The sequence below is a fragment of the Plectropomus leopardus genome, chromosome 6 (assembly GCF_026936395.1).
Source record: "Plectropomus leopardus strain MGB_pleo_1.0 chromosome 6, ASM2693639v1, whole genome shotgun sequence".
In the NCBI taxonomy this organism is placed as follows: Eukaryota; Metazoa; Chordata; class Actinopteri; order Perciformes; family Serranidae; genus Plectropomus; species Plectropomus leopardus.
Window position 1 is genome coordinate 23,458,021 of NC_142181.1, and position 18,398 is coordinate 23,476,418.

Genomic DNA, 18,398 nt, shown 5'->3' on the forward strand with positions numbered 1-18,398 from the left:
CTGCCACTCCTTTATCAAAAAAATAACAACATGACCAAAGATGAACAAACTGCATTTCCTCATCTGTGAACATGATTTCGGCCTCAGTTGTGTTGGAAAGACTTTTATTGCCAACGTCATCAAAGTCCATCTTTTATCATGTTATGTCATATCATTAAAATAATATAAAAGCCGATTTTTCTTCTAAAGAGACAATCTCATCAAGTCGGTCTAAAACACACAAATATGTGACACTGAATGGCAGAAGGATTTACTCCTTCAGATTCTGTTTTTCCAACAAGATTAGAGAGATTCATTCTAACATTTTGCACAATTTCTTCCCCTCTAATGTTATGGTGTCAGGATTTACTGATGAAGATGAAAAAATGTACATTTTGACACATTGATACATTTGTTTTATAGTTACTGTCCTCACTCTATTAAGTTTTGGTCAGATTCGGAAATGTGTTTTTTAAGTAATACCGATTACTGTTTATTTTGACAAACTGAACTTCGTGACAAACCTCTTGTCCTGTTATAATATTATGTTCAACAGTCTTTTAAAGTGTTTTTTTCTCTTTTAAATTTTTTTAAATGCTTTTTGTTTGCTTGTTTTTCTTTTCTTTATTGTTCAATTTCAATCTGTCACTTCTCTTTTTGACAGTTTGTGCTGAATTTAATAAAAGTTGGTCACATTAAGTTGTTAACTTACCATTAGCACTAGATGAGTTGACTACCTACACAGCTAGTCAAGCTACCATTATGTGGTGAATTCAATTGTGAGGTAGCCCAGTACTGTTAATCACGATCAGTGCACTAAAAATAACTTTGAACACATTGAACGTTGGTCATGACCCTCTGTTTAACTTACATCCCCCTCTTTCGGTCTTATTAAGGAAAATTATATTGTGATAGTTGTCATTTTATTGCTCTGCCCTATCCTCATTTTCCACAACTGATAAATCCTTCAAGTAATCATTTTGTCACTAAAATGTCAGAGAAAAGTGAGAAAATAACCATCAGAACTGCTTCTCAGAGCCCGACAGTCTGACCATCAGTCCCGAAGGTATTCATTTTGTTGAGGTATAAAAAAAGAGAAAAGCAGCAAATCCTCATTTGAGAAGCTTGAACTACAGACTGGTTGGCATTTCTGCTTGAAAAATGACTAATTGCTTGTCGTTTCAGCTTTAATCGATTAATTAGGTTGTTTATCAAGTAGAAATGTCAAAAACTTGCTGCTTGCTACTTTTCTCCATTTTATATCTTATATCAAATATCTTAAGGGTTTTGGACTGTTGGCTGTATTTGCACACATCACTTTGGGCACTGGGGAACATATGATGGGCATATCCTCTTTATTTTCTGACAGAAATGACACCTGCATCTGTGATGAAATCATTGTTAGCTGCAGCCCGAGCCCAGACCCATGCCAGACCCTCATGCTCAACATATTATATATAAACGAACAGCCTGAGCCCGACAGGAGGGTCAAGATTGAAACATCTACTGCACCATCCCACTTAAAGCATCCTCCTGCTGGTAGCAAATTCAGTGAATTAGATTTTTTTTTTTAAATATTAGCCCAGCTTGCAGCTATGAATTCCAACTGAAATAAGCTTTTTGTTCAAGTACCTGCATGTCTGCAGCGCAAGGGCTCCCTTTCAGTGGCCCCGCCCTGTCCCTGCCCCCTCGCCTCCCTCAATAGGAAATCCTTTGAACATCTGCGGCACATTGGGCCTAGGGGAGCACTTGTGTTTACTATTATACTATCTGTATGACCATATTACAGTTGCAGGTGGTGCCTGAGGATACCAATCAAACCTGCTGCCAACACACACCCCCTGTTGAAGGTAAAAGCAGCCTCGTCAACACGGCGGCGCTGGCAAAAGACCCAAACACATCCCTGACCAGAGTGGTGAAGAAAGAGGGGGATGAATCAGCCCAGAGACCATCACTTTTCTACGTGGCCAAACAAGAATGCATCTACTTATCGATCTTAAAGTGCTTCATTAGACGCTGCATGAGCCATGGACTAATAATTTCCCCCCAACACAAAATGGATGATTAATGGAAATGTGCACAACAGCAGTACTATTGTCTGAGTGTATTGCACGGCGCCTACTTTGCCGTATCAATAATGCATGCCTTGTTACGCTGTAAACAACAGAAAATATTAACAGGTAGATATTTTCATTTGTTCAGCAGATGGCTTGTGTAGCTTTCATCTCTGGTAATTGCCGTGGAGAGGCTGATACTTTCATATTAGTTGTGCAAAGAGTCATGTATGCTGTTGTGCACTCATAATGACAGGCCTGACCTTCTAACCCTTCACAGTGAAACAGAGCGGGCAATGCTCCCCATTTCAATAAGCCAAACAGCCTGGTTGGTATTAAGAGGGCATGACGGTTTCAAATTGTGTCCTGCTTTAGCTTCTGGCTCCGGGGGGGTCCTAAAGCCTCTGCTGGCTAAACAGAGCAGAGAGCAGTGGGAGGAATACATGGAATGCAGATAATACATACAAAGGATTATGTACCTGCTTGCACATCAAATCTGTGTGGTTTCACATTTAATACCCATGGACCAACGTCTGCTTTGATGGAGTGCTGTGAAAGGTTGGAGATTAACATGCGCTGTCACACCACTGAGTCTTCCTACGACTTCAGGACTTTTTAGATTTACGTGGCGGGATAACCACTAACATGATTTGGCAGAAAGGTTTTACTGGTGTTAACTCCAATGGCGCCAAGCTGTTTTTGATGAATTTGTGTATTCTATGACTTTGGTTATGTGCAGCAAATTCATTTATGTCCACCAGACAATTTATCTTTTGTCAAGGCAAGGTCACTAAAAGTGTTATCCTGTTTTTTTTTCATTCAAAGACACAGATAAAAATGTCACAACAAACCCAGTCTTGCTCTTTTGTTTGTGTCTTTTGTTTTTTGTAAGATGAGATAACCACTCTCAGTTAAATTCAGCACATGTCACTGTCGTCTTGGGTACGCAGGACCTTAAAGGCATAATAATTTCATTAGTAGTGGCTACTGCATTTTCCTTTTCCATTATGACATGAGGAGAAGCCATACATCAAGGTAAGTGCTTTAAACCGTCCACCCTGGCGTTGCACATCTTTAAGCGCTCCTCCTCTGCTGCTTGTCCTGTGTGGTACATCCACAACAAGAGTAGGAGAAGCCCTGCAGATGTGACTGAGAGTAAGAAGCAGACAAAACACCCCACTTCACACAAAAGCTGTCAATAAGCACCTTTGAAAGATATCTACAACATGTCTGCAATGTGGCCTAAAGAGCTCAGGGGTAAAAACCTTCACGGGGCTGCTCTGCGCAGTCTACCCCCCTTCGAGCTAACTGAGTCAACACGCTGTTCAGAAAGTCGAGCAATGAGCTGCTTCTACTGCAGGGTCAGACAAAAACACAGGAGCTTGGGGCTACAGCTCCCCTGAAAGTCCACAAAGAGCCATGCATTACTAACAGAGCAAAAAAGCACAATAATTAGAAGGGCATTTGCAGTGATTATAAAAAAAAAAAAACAAATTAATCTTAGTGGAAGAAACTACCCGCATTGCTGAAAATGTGCAATTTTGAATGTGTTTTTTATTGCTACTCCAGCGGCATGGCTGTACAGATTCACTGCTTTGTTCAAAACTAAAATATCTCAGCAACTATTTGATAGTAGAGCTGCAACAATTAATCGAATAATTGATTATTTGATCGACAGAAGATCAACGGTAAACAACTTAAGTCATTATTTGTAGAAAGTAAAAGTAATTTTTCATGGAAAAAAATGCAGAAAATGCTGTTTTCAGCCTCATAAATGTGAAGATGTCTGTTTTATGTCAACTGAATATATTTAGGTTTGGACTGACAAAAAACAAGATATTCAAAGGCATTTACTTGAACTATGAGACACTGGGATAAATGTTTTCCGTTTTTTTTTTTCTTTTACATTTAATAAACCAAACAGTTAATCTAATTAATTGGAAAAAATAATCAGATTTATCAATAATGAAATTAATCATTGGTTGCAGTAATATTTGATAGATTGCCATGAAATGTTGTGCAGACATTAATGTCACACTTACAACTTTGGTTATCTCTTGACATTTCCTGTGGCTAAATAATTCTCCAACGGTTGTGAACATGATTAACATCAAACCACATCAGCATGTTAACACTGTCAATATGAGCATGTTAGCATGCCGTTGTGAGCCTTTAGCTCAAAGCATCACTGTGTGTTTACCCCTCTTTTTTTTTTTGAACAAGATATTCAAAGGCATTTACTTGAACTATGAGACACTGGGATAAATGTTTTCCGTTTTTTTTTCTTTTACATTTAATAGACCAAACAGTTAATCTAATTAATTGGAAAAAATAATCAGATTTATCAATAATGAAATTAATCATTGGTTAATAATAAGTTAATATTGGTAATATTTGATAGATTGCCATGAAATGTTGTGCAGACATTAATGTTACACTTACAACTTTGGTTATCTCTTGACATTTCCTGTGGCTAAATAATTCTCCAACGGTTGTGAACATGATTAACATCAAACCACATCAGCATGTTAACACTGTCAATATGAGCATGTTAGCATGCCGTTGTGAGCCTTTAGCTCAAAGCATCACTGTGTGTTTACCCCTCTTTTTTTTTTTGAACAAGATATTCAAAGGCATTTACTTGAACTATGAGACATTGGGATAAATGTTTTCCGTTTTTTTTTCTTTTACATTTAATAGACCAAACAGTTAATCTAATTAATTGGGAAAAATAATCAGATTTATCAATAATGAAATTAATCATTGGTTGCAGTAATATTTGATAGATTGCCATGAAATGTTGTGCAGACAATAATGTTACACTTACAACTTTGGTTATCTCTTGACATTTCCTGTGGCGCAAGGTCGAAATTGTAATCTGATTTTGTAGATAAATGCCAAACATTTGATGGTCCCCGCTACTCCCATTCACAGACCTGTTGCTCTCCACTGTAAATCGAATGTATTTGGGTTTTTGACAGTTAGACAAACAAGAAAGCTGTTTAAAGACATAATGAAAATTATGACATTCATTTTGACTACTTCACGATGTTTCACAGAGAAATAAATCAGTAAATTTATCAAGAAATAATTGTCAGATAAATTGAAAAAAATATGGACATATTCACATTCTCCCCCAAATTTTACGGCTAAATAATTCTCCAACGGTTGTGAAACGGTTAACATGATTAACATCAAACCACATCAGCATGTTAACACTGTCAATATGAGCATGTTAGCATGCCGTTGTGAGCCTTTAGCTCAAAGCATCACTGTGTGTTTACTGTCTGTTTTTTTTACAGTTCATTAGAACATCTCACCAAAATGAGGGAAAAACTCAGAAACTCACAAACAGAACAAGAGGAGAGGAAATTACATCTAAAAGCATCTAACCCGCCTCCTCTTGTTGTTAATATTAAGAACGTGCTTATTTTCAGATGTAATGACCTGAAATATGAAAATGCAGTGAAAACATTACTGAGGACAACAAGAAATTTATCCATTCAAGCATGATATCTGAGGAAATGCCACCCTGAGCAGAAAGGTAACAATTATTAGAAACCCACTGGGAGATATTACTGTGCGAACAAAATGACAAACAGTGGCTGTGATGTCCTGGTGTGGTGTGTCCCTGTTTGTGTTGGCTGTGTTTATACATTAGCGTGCTGTGGCAAGCCCTCCACAATAAGTCAGGTAATCCTGAGATTTCCTCAGAAAAGAGCAGAAAATCCAGGCCGCTTTACCCTAAACATCTTACACTCATTGTTCATTTTTCAGTGTCAATTTTTTTCTTTCTGCGTGACCCTGCATGCACGCTGAAATGAAATCACTATCATTATATGAGGAAATGATGTGTCATCTCTGGATCTACCACTTGTATGAGGGGGAAATGAATGGTAGCATAATGGGTTATGGCATCTTCATTACTCAAAATTAAACCCCTGCAAAGTTCATTTAACAATGTCCTCGCTTTATAGACAAGTCAGGCATGGTAATAAAGCAACTTTTATATGACAAGGGCCTCGAACAGACAGGCTGCCTGTGGGTTTACTATTAGATGTTCATGGCTTTTTTTCTTTTCCGACCACCCTGCAGTCCAGGCGGAGTGAAATCAAATTCATCCGTTTTGATTTTTTTTCTTGTGCTAAGAGGATAAGTCAGTACAAAAGTCTGCATTTAAATTGCACCAGTGGGATGTGTAATACAGAGAGATTCTCCCCAGAAACATGAGGCTACTTGACCTCTTAAGACATCCCATTAGAAAATTAAGTATTGCATCCAATTACCAGACCAGCATCTCTTCACCTTCCTCGTCAGGTCTGGCAGCGGAACAGCTGAATACTTAACAGCAAAGCAGATCGTCTTATCATAAAAACATCTAACACATCCACAAGTCATATATCAGTCAAAGAATCTCTCGTGGGGTAATCAGCATGCAAAAAGCCATCACTTGACTTCTGAGGAAACAGTGCTGCATAAAAAAAAGATTGTTTTAATGTGAGGATCTCATTTCTTCTAACTTAATCATGGCTTTTCCAAGAAGCTGCACAGCGGGGAAGTATACGCCCCAGGGCCAGGGTGGAAGTCCAAGTTATAGGGATGCACCGATTAGGCCAATACTGATAATTATGTTCACAATGACAATTCGGCTGATAGCCAGTACGGATGTATTAGTTTTTGTTGTTAATGATATCTCTTTTTGGGGCAGGTAAATCTTAACTTGAAGTCATTTAGCCCTTTGTTACACTATCTTTGAATGAGCACAAATTCAACCATACATATTTATGCAACAGCCTTTAATCTAACCTTCTTTCACATGACAAACATCTTTAACCCTTTGAAACCTGAGCAAATCGGCTTGATTTCATCAAAAACATGGAGGAAAAAGGCAATGAGCAATGACAGAAGAAATGACCCAAAAATGTGCAAGAAATTTGTAAAAAGTACAAATAAATGAGCCCCCCCTCCCCCCAAAAAACCCAAACATATGACCTGAATGAAATGCTGAAAAAAATCAGAATTTTATAAGTTTAAATATTTCTTTGTGATAATTATGCATGTAGTTTTACCCCTCCCTTTTTTTTAATGATTTTCTAAATCTACAAATTTATTTCAATTTGTGGAGTATTTCTTGCCTTTTCCCCATGTTTCTCAAAGAAAATGTACCAATTTGCTTAACGTCCAAAGCTTTAAATACTTGTAAAGGTATCTGAATGCAGCACAAGAAAAGAGATTTCAAAACAAATTTCTCCATCAAACAACTACTTATTCAAGTTTCTCGCAAAATCAATTTTTAAAAAATGACATTTGCACACACCACGATAGCATTATAATTTATCTTCGCCTAATTCTTATTTTTACTGAACAGAGCTTGAATGCATTATAATGCAACTCAGTTCAGCCCCCGTTTGCTGTTAGTTTCAGCCCCTGGCTGTGAACAGCTAAAGTCTTTCTGCCAATTCCAACACGATTTTGTAGCATTATCAGAGAAAAAATGGGGTGCCTTGCCTGAAGCGTTGATAGTGAGTTTACTGCATCCTTTCTTCCCAAAGGCTTCTCAGGGAATGTTTTCTATCATCCCCAGGAGGACGGGACGCCATTCATATCGAGCCTTACTTTTTCGGCTGTGTAAAATTGATGTGACTCAACAGAAAAACACCAGCCACTGCCATCGGTGAACGTAATCTTATTTGCTGATGGGCTGATGGCAATCAATGCCAACATTGACTGATATTGATGTTTGGTCAGTAAAGCAGAGCGTCCCTCCTAAGTTTTCAAGGACTGAAATGTGGAAGTTTCTTTGCTTCAAAGGGGAATGGGGAATTCATGAGTCATGTACAGGTTAGAGCAAAGAAACCCTCCAAACAGGATTCAACATAAACTTTAAATAATGTGAATATGTTCTTTGAAACACTGGATTATCATTATGTAGTTATGACATGCAAAGATGTGGTTTTCAACCTGTTTGAAAGAGAGCAGAGCTGTCCTCCCCCTCCCATCAGCGTGTTTTAGACCACTAGAAAGATTCAAGGGTAGTCCCAAGTGTATTGATACATAGATGACCCAGAGAAGATGGGCCAAACATTTAATCTTCCATCCTGCTTCGTACTTAGACACTAACAGAATGACAGGCTTTTAATTCCAATCAGAGATACTCTTGCGATCCCCTGTGAAAGAGAGTCTCCCTGAATGAGAACTCCTGTCTCTTGCAAGTTCATCCGAAGCAGCGTGTAATCAAAGATAGCTTCAGGCACCGCAGACTGCTGCTGCAGTCTATGAGGGAATGATGGTGGACATCAGCACAACACAAAGAAACAGCTTTTCAAATGGCAAGAATGTGAATACTGGGGTCAAATGCAGACACAAGGCCATTCTATTGGGTCCCAAAGGCAATGTGCAATGGGGAGTGGTGCGATGTTTCATGAATGAAAAATTGCTAAACGGCATCTGAATGAATAGAGCGACTTCTCAGTACTGCAAACGAGCTTTTGGCCTAACAGAGGACGATTCAGAAATGACTGGAAGTCAAACCTCCATGTCATTTTATGAGTAACCCAGGGCTTGAAATTAAAGTTTCACCTTTTGCACAAAAGCTGCATCAACCCGACTGACTCCCCTGAACCTTAGACAATGTCAAAATAAAGGTCTGATACAAAAGCAACCTTCCATCTCACCACTTGACTCCAATAAATGGGAAGAAATAATGACTTTATGAGAGTGAGGGCAAAGAACCCCCTCCATGGGTCAGTGGGAGCCCCTGCTGCTGACACTCTGTTTCTTTGTCTTTGATTAATCTATAAGATACATTTTAATGAGAAAAAGAAGTTCATTAAATGAAATTCACAAAAAACAAAAGTCACAAAAGGACCCATCCTCTGGCTTTCCATACACACGTGCCCCTTTCCTTAAATATTCTCTGAGGTCGAATGATTACCATCACAGTTAATGGAGGCCTCTCAAAGAATTCATTAAAACGGAGCAATGACTCTAATGGAGAATTTGAACAAAGATCCAGGCCCTGGCAAAGATGGGTGTGGCCACAGCCTTTTCATATGGAGGAGCGAACCCCCCCCCCCCCTAGTCAGGTTGCACATGTGAAGTGCAGGGACAGGCAGCAGCTACTATGTGCCCTCTCCGAGGGGTGTGTGCTGTTCCATATTAATGACAAAGAGAGGAGCGGGAGCAAGAAGTCGCTATCATACACTCATTTGTTTAAAAAGAGCCAGCCTCACAATACAGTCGGCGGGAGTCCACAGGAATCCAGTGAAAGCTGGGGGCTGCTTCAATGACAAAAGACAGAAACAACCTCACTTTTTTTGTCCCTGAGACAAGGGCTGCCCAATTTCAGAGTGCTGCTGGTCTTTCACCAAAACCAAGGATACCTTCATGCATTTCAATGGGGGTATTCCTGCATAAAGAACGAAGCACCGCTGCATAGCATAGTCATCTCTCTCCTGTTGTTAAGCCTTTCTTTATAGCTGAAACAATAGAACTCTGGTCCCTCCCCTTGGATAACAAATAAACCATTATTTTGCACGGCAGAGTGAGGAACCTGCGTGCAAAATCAGGAGAGTGAGAGAGAAAACTGAGATGTTGTCTGGTCCAGTCTGTCTGGTAGCACATTACAATGCCGTCTCTCATTTTAAAATTATCTTGCCTCAGTATAGCCATGTGAATTCTAAAAGAGCATGTATAAAAAGTCAATAAACTGCTAAATTCAGCCGGCCTTTCTTAACCTGGCTGGCAAATTACACATAAAATGGACAACTGAAGAGGCAGTTTCAGCTGAGATTATAAAAATTGAATACATCTCACACTCCGACTCTAGAAGTGGGGTGAACCAATCACCAAAGTGTAATTAAGATTCACTTGCTGCTGTTTTACTGATAATCCTGTGTGTAAAACTGTCACAGGCGAACAAAAGACCCTTTTCTCATTGACTCATTGCCTCAGAGTGATTGCTTTTGCCACACAAGTCCTTTCATTTTCTCAAGGCAATGCCACTCATACATCCCCCTGCTCGGAGAGTCCAGCAGAGAGGGAATTGCTCTCTCTGACACACAGGATACTCAGCATGTTCATGTGGTGGCTCATATTTCTCAGGTTCTGTCTCACCAGATCTAATCTAAAGGTGATGTTTGGTTTAGTGATGAGAACAAATCAAAAAATATATACAACAATTTCAGCTGAAAAACAACTGTCTCTAAAAGTTAGAATGAAGTGAATAATGAGGCAAAAACTTCACGTGAGTAATGGGAGCAAGGTGTTTTCTTTCAGCAACTGCGCACACAAACAGGAATCATAAAGAGACACTCTGCCCCTTCACGGCCCTAAAAACCAACACTCCTCCACCTGTTCAGTGTCCTGCTGGGGGTGGGGGTGGGGGTGCACCACTCCAACCCACTGTGTGAGAGGCAGACAAAAACTCAAAGAAAATGGAAATGCCCGTCTATATTCACCATTTGATTCACAGTTTTGTGCATCTTATTTGTACAATCTAGGAGAATTGATTTGTCTATTTAATTCCAGGTCTACTGTATTAATTGAGGTGTTATGGCACACCATATGTTCCAAATGCATATGTTATAAGCATCATTTCTCTGGGGACACGCTGATGCATTGGCCTAAATTCTTGGAAAGTGTAGCACGCAAAGATTTTTCTCCCCTCAAGGAAACAGAGCAGGTTAATGATTGACTCAAATACGAGATTTCCCAGTTTTTAGATGTGCACTAAAACCTGCTTTTTAGTTGCATTAAAAATTATGTAACAGCCACGTTTTAATTTCATCATAACTCCAGGATATTTTTAGTTTTACACCACCCAGAGCTTCATCTTTATTTTTAGTTATTTGTAATTTAAAGCTAAAGTTACCATGTCAGTAGTTAATTAAGCTTGAGACCCACATCCAGGCTGTAAAGTGCCGCTGCCAGGGGCGCTAGCAGGAATCCTGCACCCCCTGATGGGAAGTGACACTGGGCTCCCCACCCTAATGCTGCTCTAATTTACAGTACGACCTCGCCTGTCTGAACAGCCTTCTCTTGTCTGAAAAGTGTCCCCCCCTTTTCTCTCCATCAGCAACACATCTGCTCTCTGCTCACATTTCCACTTACTTCTTATTCTGATCAAGGCCTGAGAAGGACATAATGCCCAAAATCCAAAATCCTCCTTATTGAACATGTTTCTTGTTCATATCTCGCTCACTCTGTGATTCTTGGGCGAGTAATGGCATATGTCTCACTTCCCACTCAGCACTAAGGTCTTCATCGAAAACATGAGTATACTGACTGTGTGATGCTAGAAAAGATTCCACTTCACACTTATCGCTCCCCACACAGGACTGAGAGTCCTACAGAGCTTTTTGAGAGATATTATAAGCTGCCAAATTTGGGTTAAGCATCCAGTAGGATGATGAGATGCGTAGATATCAAAGTTGAGGCCATTTTAAGCATTACTGTTCAAACAAGTGAGGGGAAATTTGGATAGGTTTGTTCCCTTTGTTAGTTGAAGATTTTTAGCTATTATCAACTCTTTAGTTTAGTGGTTCCCAACTGGTGTCGCTACTGGATCCAGATTTCTCCTCAGTCATTAGTTCAAGGTCCACACATAAGAGAAATTACCACATATTAAATTAAATTTGACAAATTGTAAATAACACATGGGCTTAAAACACAATGAAATAAAACATATTGCAAGAATAAAATGCAATTAGTTAAAACCAGGGGTGTTTCTAGGATTTGAGGACATTTGGGTCTTAGCCCAGACCTCTGTAGGTTAAAAAAAAAATCACCAACATTTTAAAAAAAAAACATGCCTTCCAAAACCAAAGGCCTGCAGATTCGGAAGGCATGCTTGAATTTTTTTCCTGTAAAATTTTTGGCAATTTTCTTTTTCTTCAAAATTTTGGGTTAACTTTTGAACTTTTAGCGTTTTTTCCCCCCTTTAAAAAAATTATCAATTTTTTGAGGGCAGATTTTTTTTAATTTTTTTTAAAAAAAGGTAATTTTCTATTTCTCTCAAATTTGGGGGAATTTATAAAAAGAACCCACCAAAAATAAAAATCACCAAAATGACACCATTTATCACAGCCAGAAACTTTAAAAACAGAAATTATTGTTGAATTATGAAATTTCAGACAGTCCTTGAACACATCATGTGGGAGGAACATTTTATGCATTTCCCAGAGTCACTCAGGGAGGCTCAAGAAACAATACTTGTAGCTTTGGGGAGGGTAAAAAAAAGAGGCCAGTTTTTCACAAACTTGACATGGTTGCAAGTCACTTGTGGTCCATTTAAATTGGACCTGCAACCCACTTTTGGACAGCGACCCACCAGTTTGGAACCACTGCTTTAGTTATTCAGATCTTGATTTCACAGTCTGACTATGTTTTGTGGCTAGCCAGGGAGCCATTTGCAAAATCGGATCAACAAACAACTAAATGATCTTAAGGGAGGACGTATTAAAGTGATGGCACAAAGTACAGATGCAGCATTTCTATTCAAAGCCACGATTCGGTTGAGTTGCCATACTTCTCATGAATGCATCTGAATTTTGCATGAAGGGATACAATACTTTGCAAGTCACAAAGAAATCTCTGTTCAAAGAAGAAACAACCACAAGCAGTCTCCAGACATCAAGAGGAAAGCGCCTATAAACAAGACGGGACGTGCACAAGCACACAAATACACGACTGAGCACAATCCCACATGTAACACAAGTGTACAATTAGAGCCGTTTTTTCCCTTCCTCTGAATTAACGTCACAACGTTCACAAAGACAGGTTTGGACATAACCTAGTTAGAGATGAAAGAGGGGAGAACAAATCTATCTCAGGTGAAATTGGGTGACCCTCGCAAGAGATTAGTCCATTAGCAAAAAAGGGGAGAGCCCCACTCGCCTGACAAGTAATACCAGCTGTGACACCGAGCGCTGCCTGTCTGTTCAGGAGGGGGCGAGGGTGGTGAGGGTGGTGGGGGAAGGGTGGAGACAAGAGAGTGAACAAAAAAACAGATGCATCTTTCTGACTATTTGCTCTGCTGTTGCTTTTTTTCATCAGTTCAAATATAATAAACATAGGCCTGTTTTTTATTACAAGTATCGATGCCATCTTTTATTGCAAATCTCAAACTCAACAAACCATTTCAGTCAATTTTTTTTTCAACAAATTGAAGAATATTTCTGTTCCGTAGCAAGAGAAACCTTCACTTTTTTACAAGAACATGAAGACAGACCATCTGTTGTGAAAGCAAACACACACATGTTTTGACCATCACTTCAGGCCGCATGCCCACAGCAGTGTGGATGACCACAACCTCATTACCAACTCAGTGCACTCTCCTCCTGTCTCAAGCACACGGCACTGCAGTGGCACAACGGTGTAAAAACGCCTTAAAAGGGCCATTCGTTTCCTCTCAAATAAACCACCTGAGCCTGACTGATAGGTGCTGCATGGTGTTAATTTACAACAACAGGCGCCACCGTAGTGTGACGAGGTGGTAGAGACTACAGTGAGATCAACCTCTCCGCCCCTTTTTCTTTGCACAGGCTGTATTCTGTGCAGCTTTGCTTAATAGCCTGGCTGAGTGATGTGAGCACATGGCGCTGCTACCTGTTGGCCCCGACAGAGCAGACAACAAGGAAGCCTGGAGAAAGGCACAAACACCCGCTGCACATTAAATACTAAGCATAAAAAATTTGGACTTAAATGTTTTTTTTTAAGCATACTTTGTCCCTGTTTTATCTTTTTTTTCCCCAGAGAGCCACCAGGGGCAAAATCATTCATTTTTCAAAGCATATTTTAAATCACCACTTAATGCCAAGTTGCTACATTCACATTACACCCAAAAGAACCTAATTTCTTTGCTAAAAACTTGGAAGCATTCACTTGTACAACCCCATTACAACTGCCCACATCCGCCATGAGTCCTATCCTACATGTAATTACTAGTGGGAGCCTGTCAGGAGCGCTTTCCCCCCAGCCAACAGGCAGCCCATAATTACAATAAATCAGACAGGATGTGAACGTAGCATCATTCTGTTCAACAGCCTGTGTTAACAGGAGAGGAAAACACATTAGCAAGAAAAAAAATGAGGCATCATGATGACATCATAGCATGAGCACATGAGAAGATGATGATGACTACCTCACCGCCTGCCTCTCCCACCATGTGCGGGGATAACAAAAAAGGGTGGCACAATAGATGATATTTCACATCATGTAAGCAATTTATATTTTAAAAAAAGTCACTTTCATAGATATGATCATGAATTGGCGATGATAAACCATTTAATGAGGTGAGTGAAGTTAAGAATAACTACTTGGTCTTATTTATCCTGACTTTTTTCATGCATTTAAGGACATTTTGTAATAAAGAAACATGGAGATAGCTGACCACTAGGGGCGTGTCATATCATGATAATACCAGTAACATTTTTAATATATTACAAAAAACTCATATCGTGATATTGGCAATATTTTATTTTATATATAAATTTACTAGTTATAGATTGAAGGGTACTTTTTTGTGTTTGGCATCTGTTTAGATGTGTGATTTTATGTGTTGATATATTTATTTTATCCATAACAGAGCCTCACTCTGAGTTACTGTTGTTTACAAACTCAAGAAATGAGGGATCATTTTTGTTATATTGAATATTAAAAGGCAAACTGTAACTTTTGTGGCGACATATCTAACACTTATTTTGTTAAAACTGAACGTTCTTGAAATTAATAATTTATTTTTCAGCATTTTGTCATATCATCGAGAAAATATCGGAAAAAAATACTATAATATAAGTATTGTTATATTATTTTATGGCCATATCGCCCACCCCTATAAGACCACTGCATTATGGGGTTTACAGACTGACAATACAACAATGACAGTGATCGTTCAAGGTTTGCAATTTTTAAAAACAGTGGTATTTTTCTACATAAATTCATCCCAAATTTATATAAAATGGGCATCTACGTCTAAATACTTTGGCGGCTTAGGAGAAACTAAAACTATATTTCAGCTCACTAACTTAAAAACTAAAAAACCGGGAGCGTCACTGCTCAACTTCTCCCCGGAAATGTGGTCGATAACCTGGGCTGAAGTTTTGGAGGCACCTGCGTGTGACTGCTGGGACCTTCCCTGTCTCACATAGGCTACCTGCGGCTGCAGTGCACGGATGCACCCGCGTGAACATCCCCGGTGCCCGGTTAGTGAGACAAAAGCTTACCTTGGCGGAGGAGCGCGCAGATGAGGAGGGCACACACGCAGCTGGCGGACAACAAGTGCATCCTCGCGGGTCTCTCAGATCCTCAGTCGGCTGCTTGTTTTCAGGAGGTTTGTTAAAAACCACTTGGGGTGAGTTTTTTTTGTTTGTTTGTTTGTTTGTTTTTTTTGTAGGTTGGTTGAATTAAAACGGTCCTCGCAAGCCTACCCTGTTGCTGTAAAGGCAGTTCAGACTTGGCTCTTCTCCAAACGTGGCATGTGCTCGCCAACTCGCGCTCACATCAGTTCTGGTGGAACAGGTAATTGCGAGGGGCGCACAGACGAGCGCGAGGGCGGAGGATCCTGTCTGCAGCTCCGCCTACGCCACCACCACCTCCCCACCCTCCCTTTCCCTCCTCCAGTAGCACCCCCACCTCCTTCCTTCCACACACAAGCCCCCCCCTCCTTTCTTAAGACCCCCCCTTAACTCACCCCCTCCTCATGTCCCCCTTCCTTCTCGCCCCTCACCCTTTTTACTCTCATCTTCAACTCCTCTTTTTCCCCTTCTCTACCCCCCACCCTTCTCTCTTGCACATGCACCCTCACTCTGCTTGCAAACACACACACGCGCGCGCACACAGGAGGAAACCTTCGATCAAGCAGCACTTCAGACTTGTTTAATGCTGAAACCCCAGAATAGACACCCCAATCCTGCACCTGCATTAACTCATGTTATGTAAAGTACATATTAGTAAATATTGCTGTGAAATGTTCTTTCAGTGGTAATCTGATTTTCTCAATGAATTAATTAATCACTTTATCTATTAAATGTCAGAAAAGCAGCAAATCCTCTGAAGCTGGGTCCATGGCATTTATAATTTCTGATTTTCAATAACGGATCAATTATCTGTAATTGTTGGGGATTATTTTACTGTCTGTGATTCAGTTGATTCATCCCCTAATATTACAAAATATTGATCTATATCAGAGTGTTTAAAGGTCCAGTGTGTAGGATTTAGTAGCGCCTGGTGGTGAGGTTGCAAAACTGAAACTTTCCCTGATGGAACTGCGGTTGCCAATGTGAAAAGAATGGCCCTATCTAGAGCCTGTAGGCCCTTCAGACAGCAAGGCCAAGACGGGAATGTCACGCCATTATTCCATCTCACCGTTATACATTAAAAAAAAGAATGAGGGGGACAGAGATGTCTCGCATTTGAGCTGGCAGCTGAAGAAGTAACAGCACCGCATCAGGGTCTGTGTAAAAGGGACAGTCGGCAGGACGGGACCATGGACAGGATGGATGTGCTGTCTTGACGACGTATTTTGTGTGCTACCCACTGCCAGGAGACTCAAAAGTTTTACGCTGCTTGTCTAAGGCAGGAATATTGTGCTGTTATGCTGCCTCGCCGGTGCGATTTCTGGAATGGGGGGCACTCACCTTTAAACTGGCAGCAAAGGACATACAGCACCAAATCAACAAATGTGTAAACGGGACAGCTGGATGTACAAGACCACAGACGGGACGTTTTGACAAGTGTGATGCATGCAACCCACCCCTAGAGATTTAGAACAACAACCGAAAATGTATGCAAACTGGGGAGACAATGAGGTTCAGAAGCTGCTTACCCTGCGAGCACAGGACAAGATCAACCACCTTAGGGACGGTAAAGTTTTGTTATCGCCATGTTAACCCATTGTTATTGTTTATAAAGCACAGCCGACGCATATGTTGTAAGTCACACTGCCACGTGCTGGTGTGTTATACATCAAGCCTGTCACAATGCCAGCATGCTGTCTATAATCACACACTGGAGCAGCACAATGCAGATGATTTTGGTTCTGTGTAAAAATGCAATGGCTGCATAAAGAAGGGACTAGGTAGCGGCCCTGCAGCGTGATCTCAGTGTAATAAGGGCTAATGTTTGGTTTGTCCATTCTGGGCTACTGTAGAAAAATATGTCAGACTCCCTGGAAGAGGACTCCATATGTAGATATAAAGAGATAATTCTAAGGTAATGAAAACACAGCATTTCTTAATCTAAAGTGGTTATAAACTAATGAAAACATTATGAATATTGTTTACCATCTCTGCCGATAGATGCCCCTGAATTCTACACTCTAGACCTTGAAATACTGTAAATGCATGAAAAACAAAATTCATCTGAATGGGCAATTTGTGATTGACTCTCGTTGTTTCAGATGAGCTGAACGACTGCATTCCTCCTCCACTCAATGTCACTCCAATGTCAAAAGTTATCACGTCATCAAGACAGACAGGGCTGTTTTGGGAGTTCCTGAAAAGCAGACATTTAGATTTTTTTATTTATTTGTTATTTTTGCCTGACGACTGTGACAGTTGATGAGCTTTTCACTGTGACGAATCTGAAGCTGGCGAAGTAACTTGCAAGTACAGCCGTCACATAAACGCAGTGAAGTAAAAAAAAAAAAAAAAAGTACATCTATCTGAGATGTTTAAGCAGATATGTGCCAAGATGGCGTGAAAGAAGCTCAATGTTGCACTTAACTGCTGTACCTGAGTAAATGTTCGTGTTACTTTTCACCTCTGCTGTCACCAACACGCAGACACATAAACACACATTTAACAGATGCATGCACATACACACACATATATACTGATATGGTTTGAATCAGCCCCCGCCTCGCAAATTTGTGCCCCACAGGCACAGGACAGACGGTTCATGGTAAAGCCAGCTATATGATGTGGGTCCAAGGTTAATTATAATGAAGAATTTTCCACATAAATAATTTAGCTGAAATTAATTATTCAAATCATCCCTCATATCTCCTTACTTTTCAATTATTTCACTGAGCACATTAAAGAGCAGCACCACTATGATTAATATCCATACAATGACTATGTTAATAATTAGAATTAATATGAGTGCTTTGACTTCTTTGCACTTGTACTCATTTATGGCTCTGTGTAGATGTCTATATTTACTCGCATGTCGTGTCGTGGTTTCAAGTCATGACAAATAGATCGTGACTATAGATGAGGGCTGTTTTTTGTTAAAGCACCGCGCTCTAAAACGGGCATAACAGTGACAGTCTGTGCAAGTCCATTTCAGAAGTTGGTAAAAATAACATCAGAGCATGTAAAATGTCATTAAAACCACACTTGCTGCAAATAAAATGATTTACCACTG

General features: G+C 40.0%; 1 protein-coding gene across 3 annotated transcripts in view; it reads right to left on the reverse strand.

Annotated features, from left to right (window-relative positions):
* Positions 1-18,398, reverse strand: part of LOC121943164 (CD166 antigen homolog A-like) — a 94,895-nt gene that overhangs the window by 41,657 nt on the left and 34,840 nt on the right. The window contains exon 1 of one of the 3 annotated variants that reach the window (XM_042486607.2): positions 15,257-15,576. The exons of 1 other annotated variant lie outside the window; for it this stretch is intronic. In XM_042486607.2, coding sequence (XP_042342541.1) covers positions 15,257-15,317 — 61 coding nt within the window. In that variant the 5' untranslated portion in view covers positions 15,318-15,576. Of the gene's footprint in view, positions 1-15,256; positions 15,577-18,398 lie in introns of those variants that run through there. One more of the 3 variants, XM_042486606.2, reaches the window with a different exon arrangement.